The 22015-nt window shown below is 35.5% G+C and overlaps 2 protein-coding genes across 2 annotated transcripts; one reads left to right on the plus strand and one right to left on the minus strand.

Moving 5' to 3' along the window:
• Window positions 1-216: 216 nt before the first annotated feature.
• Window positions 217-8290, minus strand: LOC120336721 (5'-3' exonuclease PLD3-like). Its single transcript, XM_039404478.2, has 8 exons — window positions 7978-8290; window positions 7206-7386; window positions 6593-6850; window positions 5832-6032; window positions 4539-4678; window positions 3586-3751; window positions 2886-2988; window positions 217-2540 (listed from the first exon to the last, which is right to left on the minus strand). Exons 1-8 carry the CDS (start codon window positions 8187-8189, stop codon window positions 2365-2367), a joined length of 1437 nt encoding a protein of 478 aa, XP_039260412.2. The 5' UTR covers window positions 8190-8290; the 3' UTR covers window positions 217-2364.
• Window positions 8291-16528: 8238 nt separating this feature from the next.
• LOC120336735 (NADH dehydrogenase [ubiquinone] flavoprotein 2, mitochondrial-like) lies at window positions 16529-20707 on the plus strand. The gene is made up of 2 exons (XM_039404491.2): window positions 16529-16614; window positions 19181-20707. Exon 2 carries the CDS (start codon window positions 19215-19217, stop codon window positions 19953-19955), a length of 741 nt encoding a protein of 246 aa, XP_039260425.2. The 5' UTR covers window positions 16529-16614; window positions 19181-19214; the 3' UTR covers window positions 19956-20707.
• The last annotated feature ends 1308 nt before the right edge of the window (window positions 20708-22015 follow it).

Consider the following 22015-nt stretch of genomic DNA (forward strand, 5'->3'; position numbering starts at 1 on the left):
CACTACCATGGCTTGTATCTATAGCCGCTTAGTTGAGATTAATTAGTCGATTTGCGTTCACATCGCACATAAGCCTATAGGCTGTGGTGTCGTGAAAAGTTCAATCTAACTCGCTGAAATTTCCGCTGGATGCGAGCAGACGAAACTGTTATTCCTAACTTCAGTTTACGACTTGACGTCATTTCCTTTCTATCCTCCAAATACACACAGAGCAAGTACAGAAAGAGCTTTTTAATATACAAACGTCATAGTAAATTCGCCACATATTCGTGATAAAATCAAGATGAAATTTAGTTTTTTAATCATTAGAAATTAAAAGTACACGAATTACGAGAATTAGGCAAACATAGTTTTACTGGGGAAGGAAGCCACAGACAATATTCCAACATCCAATTAAAAAATAGGAGATGTTAGTTTCATCACTATCATAGAGTACCGGTATGGCTCAGGAAAAGTTACCTACGTCGCCAGAATCATCATTATCAGGCCACCAAGTGAAATATTGAATCAAAATCACTTATGCTGTGGGAAATAGTTAACAGCAAATTTTGAAAATTGCGTAACGTGTGCTTACAGTGATGAAGTGTTTAAACCCAACACTTGACAAAAAAAAATGAGTACAAAGACAAGATACCGAAGAGAATGAAACTAAAAACGCCATATTTGGCAATAATAAATACCGGAACATGTTCAATTGCAGTAAGGCACAGTACACTAATACGGATGCACTTCTAAAAGCATATAAAATACAACTACAGTATTCAAGGCAATGAGTTGAAACATGATGTGAATGTGAGGCCAGAAATAAATATGATTAAATTCTATTTTTCAAGGTTCTTGGCGGGTTTTCACACTTTTCAGGTGATTTTTGTTTACTTAATATATCAATTAAAAGAAGGTTTTAAGAAATGGAGAAACGCTATCATTGGAGTCCGAAAATACTGTGCGAAGAAAATAAGTGCAAAGAAATCACTTAAAATAATATAATTATGAAGATGAATAATCGAAACATACTGAATTAGGTTTTATTCAATGACCCTATAAAACATGTTTCTTAATACTTCGGTCTTAATTAACCACAAATTTTTTTTTTGTTCACTTGGTGATTTTTATTAATTTTCTATTATTTATATCTCTGTGGTCGCAGGTTGCGTGAATTGATATTATATTCTAAGTGAACACCAACCTTCTATTGGATTTTATTATGTTATTTAAATATCCCCATGGTCCTCCTAGGTGTGTGTGCATGAATTGAATTAAAATTACATTGATATCATAACTTTCCAAGGTTTATTTTTTTTCTATTATATCTGCGTGGTTGTACCTGCAGGAGTGTGTTATATAATTTAAAAGGGAGTAAACACGCACCATTCTATAAGATTTAAACCCCACTAAAGGAAATATTAGTGTCTGTTGATTCTGCAATCAGTTTTTCTTCGCCTATTATCAACATATGATAGTCTGTTAAAGTCTAAAGCCAGTAATAAATATGATTAAATTGCTTCAGTAAAAATATAAATGAACATACTTGACATTAAGAATGGGGAAATAGTATTTTTCCAGGTTCTTGGTGGTTTTTCAGTTTTTGTTTACTCAATATATCATCCGGAAAAAGCTTTTAAGAGATGGAGAAAACGCTTTCAGTGGAGTCCGAAAATACTGAAAGTGCAAAGACATCCCTCAATAATATAAACATAAGACATGGACAACCGAAGCATACTGCATATAACGTTATTCAATGCGACATTTGACAGATTCAATAACTCTATAAAACATGTTTGATCTCAATTAAACATAAAAGATTTTCCGGGTTCTCTTTTGCTTTATCAAGCGATTTATATTATTTTATCGCTGTGGTCGTAGGTATGCCAGTATGTGCGAATTAATATTATATTTCGAGAGAGTTAACACTAAGCATTCTATCGCATTTTATTATATCTCTGCGGTGTAAGTTGTGCGAGTGTGTATGAATAATATATCCCATTTTCGGGTGAGTGAAAATGTACTTATACCAACTTTCTATTTATGTAATTTTTTTAATATATCTGTGTGGTTGTACGCTTATAATGGTGTTTTATATATTTTCAGATGAGTGAACACGTACCACCGCCTTTGGCAAAACCTTTTTATTCTATATGATTTAAACCTCATTTACGGATTTATTAGTGACTGTTGATTCCGCAAACAGTTTTTCTTCGCTTATTATGAACAATATTTGATCATCTGTTATGCTGCTTATCGAGTTGTAATAAACTTACACTTGATTGATCGTATGACGCCATAAATAATAAATATTGCACTAGATTACACAATGCTTGCTTGTTAAGTAACATTAAGGAACAAAATTATATGGTTTTCTATGATTTATGTCCCGGCTTCATCAATGGTCCTCGCATAAGGAGAATTCCAATCTCTTTCAAAAACTGCTTTTAATTGAACGTGAATGTTGCGCTCACTTGCAACGCTGCCTTTCTTCTGTGATATGATAACTGAAACTCCAGCCGTGTCCAGAAAATAGTCACCAGACCAGTTTGAGGTACCTTTAAAAAAAGTTTGTTAAATGGTACATACAGAGCTAACATGAGTGAAAAGACTGGGAATTTACCCGATCGCTACCGAGTTTAGTATAAGATATCATTTTTATCCCAGAAGGAAAAAAGCTGATAAGATGGCTTAATCATATGGCGTACCGCTAGACTTCTTGTCAAGCCACCAGTCCATGTCAGATATGGGATTAGTTAGCAAGTTATTTGTTTCTGATGCACGGACTCAATGGTGGCAAGTGTATTCCTAGCGGTTAGTATGATGCGGTACCCACCGCGTCGCGTTGGTCAAAAAACGTATCATCCTCCATAGTAAAAATGAAAATAGGGACAATAACTGACCAATAAAAGCCGTTGTTTCTGTCACCATATATTTATTGTGATTGACTCTTGAATATGGAAGGTTTTCTTGTGCAGGTGTATAAGCCGGTACTTCGAACATTTTCTGGAAGAAAGAAATAAGTTTGGTCTCATTTGAAATCTTAAAATGATAAAATAACAAGGGTTGATTGTACTTTGGTTTATACGATTATCTCAATCACAAAAAAATGAGCATAATAACAACACAAGGGTAAAAAAAAACATGAATGAATGCTAAATTCGTTAGAACCAGAAACATTCTGCTTGCACATAGGAGATTAAGAATACAAACATGGAACAATAGCATTTCTCAAATTTCAAAAAGATTCACATAATGTAGAAGCACAAAACTTTGGCATAAAAGAAGAGTCTTATTGCATATAATTCAACAAAATATTGTAGAAACTATAAAATATCCTGGAGAAATATTAGATTTATTGTGAACCAAGGACAGCAAGTAGTGAGAAACGGATGTACACAGTGTTACAAAAAACAATAGGGCCGTGCCAAAACTAAATTTGATCGCAATCTCAACAAATTCCTTGAGGTAATTTTAACAAAAAAATCAAAATTTGATTTCAGTTTGATTTTGCCTTGAATTACCGAACGAACCGGATGTGACCAGCGGGCCATACTTTGCTCGTGTCTGGTCTAGTAACGAATAAACCAAATTTGTTCTTACCACTTCAATAGTGCCGTTCCTCATTGCAGGACTGACGTCTTCCAATGACCTAAGAAAAGCTTTAACAGTTTGTTTGCTGTATTTCCACCAGGATGGCATTAATCTCACTTTCACACCTCTCTCAAATGCAGCTGCTCTCAGCCTGTTATCAATGATTGGCCAGTACCTATGAGAAAAGAGACATTTCACATTTAAATAAAGGTGCGATGGGTGGCGAATCGAGCAAAGCATCAGGAATAGGCTCGTTATTACCCTTTGTGGGTTCGCAGCTTCGAATCTCCCCATGAATGATTATGTGCGAGAGGATTGCTGTTCGCTGGACCCATCGCCAGCATAGGGTGGTTCATATAACTGCTGGTCGATTACAGCCCCGTCCACCACCAATGCTAGGGCTGGGAATGGTCAACCGGTTGATCGATTTTTGATGGTTACCGGTTGCAATTTCAAATATCAACCTATATTGTTCACTTAAAATACTTCCATATGTCCGAAGCACGCTGCCTATCTCTTGCAGCAGGGTGATCATGAAACTATCACGATTCATGAATAATATAGAGTCTATAGAGCGATAATTGTTACGCAAAACGTCACACTGCGGTTAACCAGTTAATTTTCCCTGGTTAACAATTGGAAGTGAAATTCCAAGCCCTACTAAATACCCAATTAGACCGGTAACCTGACAAGAAGCGTGCCACATAATTAGTAGTCTCTTCTCCCACATGCTCAAATTCCTAAAATATACAAATTGGAACTGGTCAAATGGAACTGTAATAAGCAAATTTGTGTGAATTTATCTTGAATTCCCGCTAGTAACTTTTGCTATCCCAATACCTGATCTGGTAACAAGATAGGATACAGGAGTGTCAGCAAATGTTTTATCACCCTTTAAAACAAATGTGAAAAATTTGTATAGCTATAAAACCCAAAATAATGGTATATAATGCTGTACATACACATTATTCTTCTGGTACAATGTTACTGGGAAATAATCCATAAGAGCAATATAGATAAATTCTTGAGCCTTGTCTATGATGTCTAGAAGAGCAGTTAGATCTGATGTACGACCCTCCGGTAGAAACTGGGGAGGTGCAACCTGAAACGATTTATTCCGTTAAAATATTATTCTAAAAATATTAGATATAAAATTAAATCACAAGCATTATTTTTTATGCAGAAATACTTGCAACGGGACTACAAGCACATATAATATTGCAATGCAGAACAGTGTGCAATAAAGCTGCTCCGAAAGTGTGTGTACCAATATGGAGGTAACTAATTTTGTTCGCCTACTTTACATCAATTTGTATGAAGAAGGGACTTAAACCAATGGGCAGGGGGTAAATTCACTTGGTTAACACAGACAGTTTCCAAATCCATAAAAAGAACTAACATTATTAAGAGGAAAATCTGAATAAAATAATGGCCTAATCCTAACCTGGTACATACACTATGAACGTTTCCAATAAAGCTACACCAAAATAGGTAAATATAAGATGTTAATTGTAGTGGAAATGTGAAATGTGCCTATTTATAGTCTTATAAGTTTCGCCAAATCAAGTAGAGTCAGAAACAAAAGTGGTAAAAGTATTGAAACTATTTGCGCATCTCTGGAAGACATAAATTAGCTTATACATGGTGTCTCGAAAGTGAGTATACACTTTTAATTTTGATTTGCTTTTCAGGTATTCATCATAGAGCATTCAGTTCTTCAGGAAACATAGTATGGATAAGTAGTACAATTTAGGTATTGTTTGCATTTTTCAACAACCCACAAAATGACAAAGAAATTAACCCGATAAATGAGGTGCAAAACTGCTGTTTAGCAAAAAGCATATAATAAAGTAAGGCAATCGAAACTTTTACGACGAAGAATTACGAAATTCATCAAAAATCCATGAAATCTGGATCTATGGACGCCCTGAGGAAAACATTCGAAGCTGAGAAGTGCTAAGTTTGCCGTACTGATTTTAATGCTTTTTGCCAATCAGCAATTTTGCTCCTCATTTTTTGGGGTTAATCCCTCTGTTGTTCTGTGGGTTGTTCAAAAATGCAAACAATACCTAAATTTTACTAGTTTCCAATACTATGTTTCCTGAAGAAATGAACGCTCTATGACGAGTACCTGAGAAGAAAATCAAAATTAAAAGTGTATACTTACTTTCGAGATTACCCTGTAGATACAGTTTACCACTGCCATGTGAAGACTATTCTTCATATATCTGAGAGACATAAACTAGTCTACTCACTGAAATATACATAGTTTCATTCAGTCCTCCTATTTCAAGAGATGTTGGGTTCTCAAGATTAATGTCAGTTGCTAGTTCTGGGGGCCATTCAGCAGGTACTGTTGCCCCATCTTCACCTAATTTCCAATACACAGAAAAAACTTTTTGCAAATCACGCCCCATGCAAGCACAATCTGTTACCATTATGCCAAGCTCTTTAACCTAAAATGACAAGATGGAAAAAATAAAAGGCTATATTTAAAAGAGGTGAAATATTAATAGATAATTTTATATTCAGCATTACTATGTTAAGAATGTAAAATATTGCTCTATCAATAAATATAGTAATGACTATGCCTATGTCCAAAACCCTGAGTACTTGTTGGATATGGAGTAGAGATCGTTTTGGTATATGTTGTTGTTATTGGACTTCTTTTTTACTCATTATGAGAAAATCCCTCTTTTTTCAATTACAGCACCAATTGCTTTGAAATTTTCTGTGGTTATTAACAAAGATCGTGGTTGTCGCAAGACTGTTTATTTCACCAGATTTCTGTGGGCTCTACGAGATTTGTTTTTTGAATATGATGATGAATCATCGAAATAAATATTGCGCAACTTGTGGTGATCAGTCAAAGATAACTATACTACTGTACCAATACTGTGAAAGAATATATATATATATATACTATTTCGTTTGGGACTTTATGTCCATACATTCGAGCATTGCTTTCTTCTATCTTATAAATTATCACTGATTGCAAATGACAAAAAAAAATCACCTGTGTCAGAGACCGCCAATCAAGATTTGCACTTCCAACATAAAAATGCATGTTGTCAGCCATCCACATTTTTGTATGCAAGATGCCTGCACCGAGTAGCTTATCAAAATCAAGTGTTCGAACAGCAGCTGCTCCTTCATTCGCCAATATTGTAGTGTCATTCATTTGATTTGGATCACTGTTGTTATTTTGTGCAATCCGTATAGAAATGCCACCGTCTTTACCAACTTCAAGCAAGCGATCAAATATTTTTTCTCCCTGTTTAAAAAATATATTTACCAATAATGTGAGTGAATATTAAAAATACGAGTTTATACAACAAACACTAAGGACAAAAAGTAGCATTGTAGTTTGAAGTCTTCTTCTTAAAAGAGTAACAAACCATCGCCTTAAATCAAATGTACTTACAGAAGAGTTACAAGCACAGCTGATTTTTAAAAAGAGACATGAGGGCCAGTTAATGGTATGTGGCTATGCAATAGATATCGTTTGGCATAACAAAATCTCACAGAGAAGGGTTACTGAAAATGTGCAGTTTTGTATTTTGTTGTTGCCAAGGCAACCACTAATAGTAGATGGTAATGAAGCTGTTATTGGAAAGAATCCCGTTAACCTTCCAAGCGGATGGATCTGGAACAACATCTTCTTCTCGCAAAGTCCAATAAGAAGATCCAATATCAATTCCATAGACTGCTTCATCAATGAGAGAATTCCAACTGGCATAAGTGTCCAGATGTGTAGGACTGCCGGATGGAAATGTTAAATTGTCTGGTATTGTTTCCACTAATGTCAATCTATATTATAAAGAAAGATATAATATTTATTAGCAAATATATTGCCTACCCAAAGACACTTTAATTGATGCAAAGTTGCAAAAGTTTATTCTTCATTATCTATTTCTTAATTCTCTACGAATGGATCATATGACCATAAGAGCTAAATAAATATAAATAATTATTGCCTAAGGTTGCACTTAGGAAGTATTTATATAACAAATATAGACTTTTTGAAACGGCTGACGGCTAACTAACCATGCAACTTAGAACCAGACACCAGAATATCATTGAAACATAATGCTGTAATGTGAGTTTTCGTGTTGCTATGAAAAATAATTACATAGTTACTATAATAGGTGAGTGAACACGTACCACTTCTTTTGGAAAAACCTTCAAACATAAATTCTGTAGTCTATGGTTTATACCTTACTTACTGACTTAAGGTTTTGTTTGCTCTCCTAATTTGCAAAGCGGTTTTATTTATTTGTTTTCGTCAATATTTTATATTATTCTTATTTTCTGTTATGCTGATTATGGGGTCGAAATAAACTTATATCGATAAGTAGTCTACTACTATAACTACTGAAGTATGAAACAAATTTTACTCACTTGCAAATGTCAAAGCACTTGGTTGAATCAGCTGGTGCTGTATTCACTGGTGATAACAAGACGGTAGCACATGCAGTCAGAGTAACCAGAGCAATAGTGGAACCCAGGAATATTATTTCCGATCTATGGAACTTTTTAAAGTTAACATTTTCTTGTTTTTTATCAGTTGCAGATTTCAATCCATCTGTAGCCGTAGCGTGGTCTGTGGACATGATCAACAAGAAAACACTGTAGCAATGCTATACAATAGGTCAGATAGGTAGCCTAATACTGTAATAGCAGAGCCAGACCAGTAAGAATCAGCCATAGGGCATAGGCTACCTACATGCACCATGAAAGCAATATAACAGTATAAAGATATTCAAAGCACCACCCCTCACCATTCAGCCATTGTAATGTATAGCAATACACAGAAAAGCCAAGACTCTGACAAGCCAACATGACCAGAAAAGTTCAAACTTATAAACGCTCCATCTAACCTATAGGAGAAAAAACCTAAACAAACTTAGGCAATGTTACCTGACCGTGAATAATAACTCAACGTGTCTCGCGGTCAGACGGTACACTGGCATGTCTGTGTGTGTGTCAGTGTGTACGGTAACTATACAAACCAGTATACTTCTGCAGATACAGAATGAAGTAAGAAGTCAAATTAAAAAATGGCGAGCTGATGGGACGTTACCGGTAACTTAATTACTAGTCATTTACGCAATAATAACGGAATTTCTGTATTATTCTAAACCAATCAGCTCATCGGTTGATTCGTGCAGCCATCGCAAAGAAAATGCCAAACGCAGCATTTCACATGATTCGCCTTGGCGACCACCGAAACCACGAGCGCGTTATGGCACAAAGGTCGTGTAGTCACAAAGAGCAAGAAACGTGCATTGATTGCAGCATGAAGCAAAGCGTATATATATTATACAATTATTGCTGGCATGAAGCAGCTTCAATCAATAAATCAATCATTTATTTCCGGTTCAATGACATAAACAATACAAAAAGTAAACAGACAAACAAAATGCAGAGATACCTGGGAGACGGGCATAACTTAAAAAAAGTTGAAAAGCTTACGATGTACGTGCCCGTTCACCAAAAAAGAATAAAAAAAAACACAGAAAAACGCGATTTACAATCGGGCAGTACCTTGAAAGCAATTCAACAAAACCAGTAAATTGAGGTAAATAATTGAATGCTATAACTACCTTTTAAATTAAAATGTGAGACGTGTATTGTATAAATCAGTGCTAAAAACATAGAACATAAAAACACTGTAGGAGATCGTGGAAGTGTCAAGATAAAAGTAAATTTATGATATTATGCAACATCGGCCCCTAACTTATTCAAACAATTAAAAAACATTTGTAGTACATAGCAAGTATTCATAGCAGCATGCAAATAACTTTTTTGAAACACGTGTCAAACTTGTATTTGACAACTTCACGTCGATCTGTGTTTTATTGAGTTTTTTCGAATACGTTTTCGAGTTGTTTTGGCTTCAATTTTTATCATATCATACAACCAAAACAATTTGTCTAAAATAAATACTCTTAAATAAATTAAAGATCTAGTAATTGTATATTCAGTATAATATCATTCATACATAACTGAAACTATCGAACACTAATTTTCCTGCATTTTACCTCATTGTTGTGGATGTATCAGTTACGCTATATTTCTGATATGTTATTCAAAAAATCAAATATTTTAAAATATGTCATAGATTTTTATCATAATGTAACGAAACTTTCGATATCTACAATTACCATCGTTTCGCAACACGTGTATTAACAAACAAACACCCTTCGAGTTCATCACATCTATCCATAGCAGCATGCGGATCACTTGTATGCAACTAAATTGGTTCATAAATTGTTGTCTACTATTGTCTCTCAAGTTTCAGCATGTGTTTGGCAATGTTTTTCCAACTCAAATCATATTTGACATGTTTTGAAATGTTTTGGTTTTACAGTCATGTCAATATTCTCATAATCTTTGTAGCAAGAGCGTAGTCAGGCGTGGGATGGGCAGTAAAATATTTTCTCGTGATATTGACGTAATCCAATGTCCACTCGCGCGGTTTGCTCTGACCAAGAATCTAACAATATCTTAAAGAATCGTTCTGCACACTCACTGCGCAGTCGAAGGTATCCAAGATATACCAGCATGCATTATCATCTAAATTGGTTGGTTCATTTGGTGAAAGGATTATTATTAATCATTCAAAACGTGTTGGACAGATTTCTTGCTATCGACAAGGTCAAAAAAAAAATTCGCGTTATTGACTATGCAGTGGTTCCCAACCTTTCTACTTTTGCGGAACGGTAAAATTAAATTAAATCTACTCGCGGACCGGCAAAAAATTGAAATGACGGGAACGGAAAAGAATAATATATTCTGCGTAATATAACGCAATGTCGGGCACTCAATATGTTGTTATACAAAAAAGGCACAATTAAAAACATTTTACACGAAGAAAAACTATCAAATAATATGCCAGCCAAAAATTGAAATGAGTGAAACATAAAAATAATACCATATATTTGCGTAATGAAACGCAGTGTTGGGCACCCATTATGCGTAAGAAAGGCACCTATAAAACATCTCACATAAAAAAACATGTACATGTCAAATCATGTACAAACACAATTAACTCTAGTGAGAATTTTGCTGTTGTTTTGATTTAATTAAAGCTGGTTATGAGGATGTTTTTTCGCATAACGCATAAGTAACTGGTTGAAAATACGGACAACAGTTTACTTAGCGATGGGTATTCGTTATCAAGAGATATCCGAAATTGTGACAGTGATTCTTTTTTAAATCTGGACTGTAAAGTAGAATCACATTTTTAATCAAGCTTTTTATTTCGTCGGGTTTATTATATTAATCCCTCTGCAGTTGATCGACGCCTCAAACGAAATGAATTTACATTACAATGACAAAGTCGTCGGTAACTTGGCACCAGGCTCAATATCCTACTGTGCCTGCTCAATATACTGGAAAAGATCTCTGCGGCCCAAGGTTACGGTGTCGCTGACACGATGACTCTGGTAGTCTTTCGCGGCCCCGCATCAATATTGCATGTGTCTCTTTATTTCAATTGAACTTTGTGTTACCATTTTTTTATTACTTGTGTAAATACAATATTTCATGCACGAAGGAAATAAAAATATTTGAATCCCAGATTTTTTGCGCGTCTCGTGACCACCTGCAGAGTCGCAACAGTTTCATATCTTACTGGAAAATTATACTGTTCTTGACCGTTTTCTGGCTTAAACAAAGAAATATGCCTAACGTCTTATATTGATAATTGATGGTCATATTAATAAGGTAAGGCACGCAGAACAGAAAAACCACGCGTGCCGATTTTTAGATTTCTGAATCTTTTTAATGGATTAATGGAGCGAATTCGCGATGAATCGGAGCCGAAAAAGCTTGATTACTCGACGCCAAGATGTCGCGGTAGACGTCGCAATATGACAGCGGAAGGAAATTGCGTAATAAACCAACGCAACCTCGTCTTCGGTAAAGCGATTGAGACGGCATCGAAACAACGGAATTTTCTCGCGGACCGGCAAAAAAGCTTTGCGGACCGGCACCGGTCCGCGGACTGGCGGTTGGAACCACTGGACTATAAGTCTTATTTTCAGGGAAGGGCTTCTATTAAAATTATTTTAAAATTCAGGTTTGGCCTTATTTTCAGGGTAGGTTTTATTCTCGGGGAGACACGTAACATTTACCCTAATATCTTCATCGCCCTCGCGTGGTGTATGATTTGCCCAGGTTAATTTCTAACACAAATCAGGATAGCGGAAGTGCCAACGAAACATCGCAAATTAATAGGACGTACCGGTAGTTAACATATGCAAAAATTGTTATGCTACACCCACTAGAATTAATTCGGGTTCGAAACCATTACTACACTAGACCAAGCTGGTAGTCAAAGTGAATATAACCTAAACTTTCTGACTTTGCTGGTACCGGTAACTGCCCGTATGCCGTACGGAAGCCTGTGGTTTCCCTTATGCATTAAGTCCTTCTACCGAAAACAAATAACTGGCTAACCGGACGAGAGGCCGTGGTTCGCCATATGATTGAGACGTCTCATCGGCTTTCCTCCCTCCGGGATAAATATGTAAATCCTATCCTTATGATTGAGTCATCTTACTCACTGCCTCAAAGACTACAAGATAAATGTGAGATTCCAATCCTTTACCGCTAGTTTAAAGCATAGACCACTGGTTCTCAACCAGTGGGCCATGGCCCACTGCTGGGCCACAGGTACATTTTCAGGTGGGCCACGGACCTATTAAAAATTGCTAGAGTTGTCGATAAAGTTAGTTAAATTTGATGGTAGTAGCAATGGATAAAGTTTTTGTTACAGAGTGGTAATTTTCACCTAATTAATATTGGACTGAAAGTGTCTAATATTGCAGATAGTTTTTGTTTTTCTTGAAGTATTTTCCCTCGCATGAAAATGTTAGTGGGCCACAAAATTTTCGTGCAACAAAAATGGGCCACGAAAGAAAAAAGGTTGAGAACCACTGGGATAGACTATGATTTCCAAATTTTCATATTCGCAAATTTCGCTTAGTGCTGCTGCGGAAACATGTGTATGATTGGGGTCTAGTTTAGTACCACAAGTACTTGTAGTGGGCTTAGCATAACGAATTTTGCAGGGATTCCTAACCCCCATCTGACTAAGCCATTCAAAAATTACGTCACTACGACGTCACCATCACGTCATATGGCTTGCCAAAGTATAATTACGATCGCCCGAAATGGCATCTGCACCGCCGATAACCCAGACTGGATTCATTTGAATATTTTTGCATTTCATCAATAAAGTCTTGCTCTGGAAAAGTAATCGTTTAAGTATGTTTCAAACTTGCCCTAAACGACTACCAAAAATTGCATATTTCACCCCAAAAATGGTTTTTGCTAATTGGAATTTTTTTTAATTTTGATATTTTTCGCATTACATCAATAAAGTCGTGCTCTGGGAAAATTATCGATAAAGTATTTTTCAAACTTGCCGAAAACGATTACTGAAAATCGCATATGTCACCCCCAAAAGGGTTTGTTGCAATTAACAATACAAGCCTGCTAATGCAGTCGGCAGTGGTTCAAGTGGATATACACCCGGTGGAGAACAGTCAATTATTTGTTAGCAAGGATTGTTATGCAGCGGGATGATCACGACGATGCAGTGTAAGATAATGTTATCACGAAAACACGAATGAGAAAATTGCTACGTTTTATAGTATATCCTCGGGAAGGAATGTAGTTCATGCTTATGTTCAATGCCAATGGTTTTCAAACGACCAAAGACTCTCAACACTTTTGCTTCTTCTCTTCTATAAAAATACATTGATATTATATATTCGCATTTACGTCTGTTTGTTCGTGCTCCCAGACAACCGATCCGTGGCCTCCAAGGAGGCTGGAGTCCCCTTTTAAGAAACCCTGTCATAAACTAAAAGAGGCTTCTCTTGCCTGTTGTCATGATGTCCCTCGACTTCAGCTACAACAAAAAATTCGCAAAAACGGGTTTTAGATTTTATTATTTCATTAATATTCTCGACAATGAATGATATACGGGTGGTAAAATGTCAAGGTATTCCACCAACATGATCATGTTTTGCAACTTACAACCAATATATTGCATGTAACTTTGTTTAAAAGAGCCCCAAGAAAACTAACTACAAATATCAAAAATGTGAGGCCAAAAACGTTACACTACCACATAGTCAAATGTGCTGTATTTACGATAGATAACAGGTTTACCAAGAAGCATTACATAACAAATGGTAAAATAAAGTTACACTACAACATAGTCAAATGTGCTGTATTTACTATAGATAACAGGTTTATTAAGAAGCATTACACAAAAAATGGTTAAATGAAGATCAATTCAGCAATATCTACTTAGGACTTGGTGATATGCATCTGTTGATAATTTTATGTTTTTGTTTCGGAAGTTTAATGACAGAAATAATTGTGGTTGTTGGGGATGTTTCAAAAATGGTTGAATGGGAAAAAGTTTTCACAAGGTTTGAGAGAGGTAGAAAAAATACTCCCTGGTTTTCTTTATTTGATAACTACGCCACAGAACTTCTCCAATAAATATACGCAGCAATTGCGTGAGGCACAAACGCCAATATTAGCGATTCTTAGATATATTCTGATTCCCATCTGAACTGCTTTGAAAAGATGATACCTATCTACACACTTGAAAAACTATGTCAATTAGCGTCATATTATCGAATATCAGTAAAGGAATAGTGCAATGGGAAAAGACATACAAGGCGTAACTTCCAGTAATATGCAATCAAATATTCTTATTCTAGAATATATATTCAAAAACATTTCGTCGCGCCAACCGCAGTCCGAACTTTTTGTCTCTGGCTAAGCTTAGATACCAATTAGCACTCATGTAAACTGGTAAGAAGAAGATTTCATATTGGAACGTCACGGGATGGAGCAGATAATATGAGTATCTGTCTCCCAGCTGTCATTCAAGTGGAGTACTGCTGTTTTTATTGCAGATGATACTGATCTTTTTGTATTAAAGATTTACTGGCATCACCGATTTAAGGATGTCAAGTGATGGATATAAATGAACCAGTTGAAAACTAACACTCAATATTACAAAACAAACTTCCAACAAGCGGTTTGAATGAATGAAAAAGCTGAAAGTAGTATTCTTCAGAACAGCATACAAATTCTATGGAATGAAATCATACACAAAAGCTCGTCAAAAACCTGTAGGTCAATAAACGAGTGGAATTTGATGCATGTGTACAAAAATATGCGCGTTATTACCTACAACCGAAGCACGCAGGAGAATCCGTGTGATATTCTAGTGATCAAATTGTTTGACTCAACTATAACAGGTGCACATTTTGGTTTCGCACACGCATACTTTCTAATTCCACAAGGATATATTAATTTTGCCAAAGTCAATGCAGCACTGAAAGGTTGCGGTTCTTCCAAAAGAAAACACGTTACACATCGTTAGATACCAGTGGGTGGGTTTACATGGCCTTGTTCGGAGTGAAAGACGAGTTCGAATATTCCAATTCATTTCAACTAATAAAACATTTCCCAAGTTCCTAACCTTTAAGCAGGAAAACAAACCGCCCGCCGCAACACTAATGTAGTTTGAAAGTGCAAAAGAAAGTGGCTAGATGCTGTCGATGGCTCTTAGCTTATATTAGTGAAATAAACAATCATTTATTCTACTAAAATTGAATTTATGGCATTGTAAGGAGATTCAATGTTACTATGTATTCAAAACTAACTCATGTAGTTATGGAATAATTGTTTATATTAACAAAAAGTTGCTCCCAAAGTATTCGAACCAAGATGGCGCAAAACCTGAACCTTGTATTGTTCCAGGTCGGGGTATATACTTCACACCCACCTGGGTATCATTATTTATGTCATCGACATTATATCTAAACAATGAAAAAAACTTCATGTCTCAAAATAATATTGAGGCTCGATTCTGCCGGACTATATTGATGTAATGCAAAAAATATCAAAATTCATAATATATAATAAATTAGCAAAAATCATTTTTGGGATGATATATGCAATTTTCGGTAGTCGTTTACGGCAAGTTTGAAACATACTTGAACGATTATTTTTCCAGAGCAAGACTTTATTGATGTAATGCAAAAAAATATCAAAATATAAAAAAATTCCAAATTGGGAAACATATGATAAATTAGCAAAAAACGTTTTTGGGGTGATGTATGCAATTTTCGGTAGTCGTTTACGGCAAGTTTAAAACATACTTGAACGATTTCATTTTCCAGAGCAAGACTTTATTGATGTAATGCAAAAAATATCAAAAAATTCCAATTTGGGGAACATATAATAAAAAAAAACATTATTGGGGAGATATATGCAATTTTCGGTAGTCGTTTACGGCAAGTTTGAAACATACTTGAACGATTATTTTTCCAGAGCAAGACTTTATTGATGTAATGCAAAAATATCAAAATTTGAAAAAATTCCAATTTGGGGAACATATAATAAATTGAAAAAAAAAATTTGTGGGGCGATATATGCAATTTCGGTAGTCGTTTACGGCAAGTTTGAAACATACCTAAACGATAATTTTTTCAGAGCAAGACTTTATTGATGTAATGCAAAAAATATCAAAATTTAAAAAAATTCCAATTTGGGGAACATATAATAAAAAAATTAACGAAATCAAATTGGACTGAAATCCGGCAAACAATACCGTTGAAATCATAGTGTTTTTGTTTTCCGAAGTAAGATTCTAGAATAAAAAAAGAACTTGGGACTCGTGGGAACATATAAAAAATTAAATTCCGATCAGGAACATTAGTTTGTATAATAAATAAACGAAAATCTCATCTCGATGATCTCATGACATCCGCGCTTCATATGACATCGTGTTAAATCAGTGACAGGATTAGTTTACGATTTATCCAAAGTGACTACTGACTATAACCATGGTCCTCACTTGGTTTATAGTCACTTTGGATTTATCTTCTTGCAGAATTGGATGCTGAGAATTGGCGGCCAGGGTAAGCCAGGTTAAATTCATGCATGCATTTGTAAGTACCGTATCTGGTCAGCTGGTGGTGATTTATTTCATTGGTAAGTTAGCTTACTGGCCTTTCAATTCTCTCGGAATATTTTTTATATCCGAGAAAATAGATACTGATCAAACTTTCCTTTCCTGCATATTCAAAACATTCTGACATTAGCATTTTTAGTTCGTATATTTGTAGCCTACTCTTGATACAGTGATAGGATTACATACTTCTGTACTTAGAGTACCGGTACTGAAGTAGACTAATATCACAGTGCTATTGCTGTATTTACATAGGCTATATTCAAAATAAGATTTTAAAATATTCCTAATGGCACCTTACAGCCTTTAATTCAGGGGTTCCCAAACTTTATTGGCCGCGGGCCAAAATTAGAATCGGAAGGATGTTCGCGGGCCGGAAGAAACGTGTTTGTTTGACACATAATGGTGCTTTATGTAGTATTGCCACAGAACTAAAATAGTTCGTTGGCAAAGTGGATAAATTGCTGAAGTTTGATTCCAATCAATACAGGAATACGACTACGAGCCTTCGAACCTTTCTTACATGGCTGAAAACCAAATTACTGCCTATGTAATCCTAACACCGGTACGTATAATTGAGATACTTATATAATCGGAATGCTATGATGAACACGAGCTTAAACTGTGATAATGACATAACAATCGGAGGTTTCTAGATTGCAAAAAGGTAGAAACAAAATCTGTTTTACAATTCCGCTTAAGCTCGGCGGGCCATTTTAAATCGTTACGCGGGCCGGATTTGGCCCGCGAGCCGCGGTTTGGGAACCCCTGCTTTAATTGAATCAAAAATTAAGTAGTTTTACCTTTACAAACTGCATAGAAAGAAAAAATATTGATCTTGTTACTGATATTATTAGTGCAACTGAGTTTCCATCTGTATCTTATGTTGACATCAATTTTCTTGCTATTATTCTTACCCGTTCAGGTTATATCATGATTAGCTTGAGCCCCAGTTCCTCACACCCACATATGACAATTATATTATTTGTTGTTCCTAAATTATGCAAAAATATTACTGGTTTAACTTTTTCAGTAAGTCATCTTGAAATTTGAATCTTATTCATACAATCGAAAATGGTAGGAGTTGACCTCGATAACCGCATGGTCGTATCGCTCCCTCCTGTCCATACCAAAACAATTTTATTGTTGCTACTTTTTACTGCATTGATGACTGTATTTTTTTGTTGACAAAAAAATAAATCTCTATTGTTTCTATTTTTTTTTTAAATACAATCTTTATAATATACAATGACTTATTGTCTGAATGTATTTTACATTCGTAAAATTTTTGTACTGCTGTACTGTGATTGTTTGTAATATATGGTATGACAGTTTGAGGGTTTCCAATCACTGTAATCCCCAGTGCTGCCTTCCGATTATAGAGATGTTTCAATGACTAGTTTGAGCTGATTCAGAACTATTTGACAGTCATTTTTAGATTGTCAGTTTTCACATGTTTATAGGGTATGCATTCAGTTCCACCATGGCTGATAATTCACTATTTGAAGTAGGAGTTTTTTCTGAAAAATATTTTAACGATACTGCAGAAGTATGTGATCCAAGGTGGCGGACGCCGGAACGTAGTATGTGTACCTGGTTTGGGTTAGGTTATATTTTCAGGCACAAATATTACGGGAGTCACTTGTTACCAAACTCTTAATACAACTGAAATAACTAAAATTGGAATAAAATTACGACCTAACCCTAACCTGGTACACGTACTACGTTCCGGTGTCCCGCCACTTTGGTTCACATACTTATGGAGCACTATTTTAACATATACCTACATCCCACATTTTTGTTATCATAAAATGAGAAATTTTACACAAGTCATCATTAATGGCACATAAATGTTGAGATAAATAATGATTTCTATACTTTCCACATTCAAAATTGGCCTATTTTGGTATATCATCAGAGATCAGATGTAATGCGAGGTCATGGATTTGCTACATCTAATATACTGGAAATCGAAATGAATTTGAATATCTGTTTCGTTTTGGAATCCTTGGTTTAGCGCAGTGGTTCCAAACTTTTATCGTTGAATTCCTGACTTCGCCTATTTTGGAGCTTTTTCCCACATTTTATTTCCTCAATCTTTAATGAAACGTTAGGAGGTGTTATATGCGCGAGTCACAAGCCTGATTTCATTTAGTACGAATAGTATATAATTTGTGCATAAATAGGTATTGGGTTTATAGTAATAATAAAGGGCGCTCCAGAAGTGTGTGTACCAATATGGATTTAACTAATTTTATTCGCCTATTTTACATCAAGTTGTGTAAAGAGACTGAAACCTATGGGAAGGGGATATTCACTTGGCAGTCCCAATCGTAATAAAATTATGGCCTTAACTCTAACCTGGTACACAGACTACGGGAGTACCTAATAAAAAACTAAAGAATATCAGTATAGTATACTACAGCCAATACAAAGCAAGATTTCTCCCCTAGAACGACATAATCCCCTACCGGTTGGGAAACTTTGGTTTAGCAGTTTCACTTATCGACTGTTTTGAGTATTACCGGTTCTCACTACCTGAAATTACTCTGCTGAAATCTGACATTTCGTTTTTTTTTTATGTTACAGTAAAATACTGACCAAATATCAACTAATATCAACCATGCTCTCAATTGGAAAATCATTGTTTAATCGAAGATTTTCAGATTTTATTTCTACTGGAATTCGAGCGTTCCATACATCACAGGTACGGTCATCAGATGCTTTATTCAACCATGTAGATACCCCAGAAAACAATCCAGATACACCATTTGAGTTCACAAAAGAAAATCTTGCTCGAATTGATGCTATTGTTGCAAATTATCCAGTAGGTCATGAAGCTGCTGCGATAATGCCTGTGCTTGATATTGCACAGAGACAACATGGTTGGCTGCCTATATCTGCAATGAACAAAGTAGCAGAAGTATTGAAAGTCACACCAATGAGAATATATGAGGTAGCTACATTTTATACAATGTATATGCGAAATCCAGTTGGAAAATATAATGTACAGATCTGCACAACTACTCCGTGTATGCTCTGTGGATCAGAGGACATTAAACAAGCAATTATGAAAAATCTTGGAATTAAAGTAGGGGAGACGACTCCAGACAAGCAGTTTTCACTCAGTGAAGTGGAATGCCTTGGTGCATGTGTTAATGCCCCTATGGTGCAAATCAATGATGACTATTATGAAGATTTGAAGGTGTCTGATATGGAGGAAATTCTTGAGGACTTAAAAGCAGGTAAAAAGCCAAAAGCCGGACCTAGAAGTTCTAGGTTTGCATGTGAACCTTTAGGGGGACTAACTTCACTGTCGACACCACCTACTGGTCCTGGATTCGGAGTACGTAGTGATTTATAACTGTCAAAATTGGACACTTTACAAAGTTTTTTATAAATATATATGTAGTTTTTTGGCAGTCTCTGTCATACTTCAAATGAATTTGTCATTATTATGAGTGATGATGCTTTTGATCAGGGGATATATGAAACATTCAGAGTAAAGTATTGTTATGAATGTGTCTAACTTTAAGGGGCATACTTGTGAACATTTTCACAAATGGTTTTTCACCATAGAAGACTTCCAACCATTCATTGTTAGGTCTATTCTGATCCAGGGCTGTGGTGACAGAGTGTGGCATGTGTTTTCATTGTAGTCTGTATTTTCAAACTCCCCTCATTTTGGAGTATGTCTGGGCATTTCGAATCGAATAGTAAATTATTTGAATGGGTTTCAGATGGAAAGTTATGAATTATTCGTCCGCTTTACAATTGAAGCCATATCTTTGCAATGCAAATCTGACTTTTCTAGTTCTTTCTAGTGATGAAACATGTTTCTTTTTATGTGCAACGCTCAACAAACTGTCCAAGTTATGAAAGCATGTTTTCAGTAATTTATGTGCCTGACCCATGTGTTCGAGTCAGTAGAAGTATTCAATTCTAAAATCGAAATTCGATTCTGATAGGTATTTAAAAATGCCCAGTCCTAGTATGAAGTCATAATCACAATTTTGAATTCTCTTGAGTTGGTGTTGGAATTTCAACTTTTGTTCGATATGTGATAAAGAAGTCAAAATTTTATACAGAAGCTCAATAAACATAGGGTTTACTAAGCGCTCGACAATCTTGCATTAACAATATCTGATTTTCTGCAGTGGAAGTCAAGGTTGTTCATGGTTGGAATCAAAATTTTTCTTGAACTGGTGTCTGAATGGATTGTATGTTTTCTCCTCTCCATCCACAGTGGTGGTAGCAATAGGCGGAATGGGGTTAAATAGCTTTCGCCATCCCTAATTTGACACCCATTATGCAAATTATCTCTCTGGTTTGGTCAGGAGTAAGGAAGTGCCGATATCACTTTTATCGCTGATACCGACACCGACAAAATAACGCGATACCAATACGCCAATATTTAAACGAGAATATCGGTCGGAGAACGAAGACTTGTTGATCGAAATAGCGGTTTCGATTTATGACTATAGTGACACCGCATGTTCCATCACTAATTAATTAATAACTCGCTAATTATACGACATAATTCATCCAAAATCAATGAGCTTCTGGTCCGAGATACCTTAAGATCGATAAGTAAAAAGCCTACATTCAGAAGATTCCATTCTTAGATGTCTGGATAAAAAAATAGTATGTGAGCATTATTCACAGTGCACATTATTTCAGCTTGAAAAAGAGATATTCCAGATAATAAGAAATTGATGTTAGGGATACAGATGTATTGAGCACCGACGCTAGTAATCCCGGTGTTCAACAAGAAAACCCGTAGGATTCGGCTACGATAGATGGTAAAATAAATAAATATGTACTTATCCAATCAAACTTAAGTTGCATGCGCAGGATTTTGTATTTTACACATTGGAAAATCCACTAATATTTGATTGATATATTTCTTCATAATTTCCTTGTAATATTAAAAATGTGAATATAAAAATTTGGCTGCGAAAATTAGTTGAGCTAATTTGGCTGATGAATAGCTAAAAACAGGTCAGAATCATATTTCTGTTGCTACTTGCGGGATGGGGACGGCCATGGCAATTACCAAGAACATGACCACGCAAGCAATAATTTCAATATCCGTATTCTAACTTTTTTTCAAAACATTTTGGATCAGATTAAAAATCGAAATATATCGGTCTGCATTTGGCCGATACTGATACATCGATGCATCTCTTAATTCTTCAGTCCAATGGTTCTCAACCTTTATTCTTTCATGGCCCATTTATTCTGTGGCCCGTCAAGTTTTTCATGCGACAAAAAAACTACAAGGAAAACAAGAAATTCTTTCTGTAAAAACAGACGCTGTAACTTTTTTAAATCCAAATGAAAAACCACTCATTTCCAAAAACTGTATAATCATATGTTGCTACTGCAATCAATTTATAACAAATTATTAATAACTCCGGCAAT

This window comes from Styela clava, chromosome 2, assembly GCF_964204865.1.
Source record: "Styela clava chromosome 2, kaStyClav1.hap1.2, whole genome shotgun sequence".
Classification (NCBI taxonomy): Eukaryota; Metazoa; Chordata; class Ascidiacea; order Stolidobranchia; family Styelidae; genus Styela; species Styela clava.

What these genes read in the sequence shown, in the direction of transcription:
- LOC120336721 (XM_039404478.2), bottom strand. Translation starts at nt 8,189, where the DNA reads ATGTCCACAGACCACGCTACGGCTACAGATGGATTGAAATCTGCAACT. An exon ending in CAGATCCATCCGCTTGGAAG is followed by an intron (nt 6,851 to 7,205) that starts GTTAACGGGATT and finishes TTTTTTAAACAG; the next exon opens with GGAGAAAAAATATTTGATCG. An exon ending in ATTGGCGGTCTCTGACACAG is followed by an intron (nt 6,033 to 6,592) that starts GTGATTTTTTTT and finishes TTGTCATTTTAG; the next exon opens with GTTAAAGAGCTTGGCATAAT.
- LOC120336735 (XM_039404491.2), top strand. Translation starts at nt 19,215, where the DNA reads ATGCTCTCAATTGGAAAATCATTGTTTAATCGAAGATTTTCAGATTTT.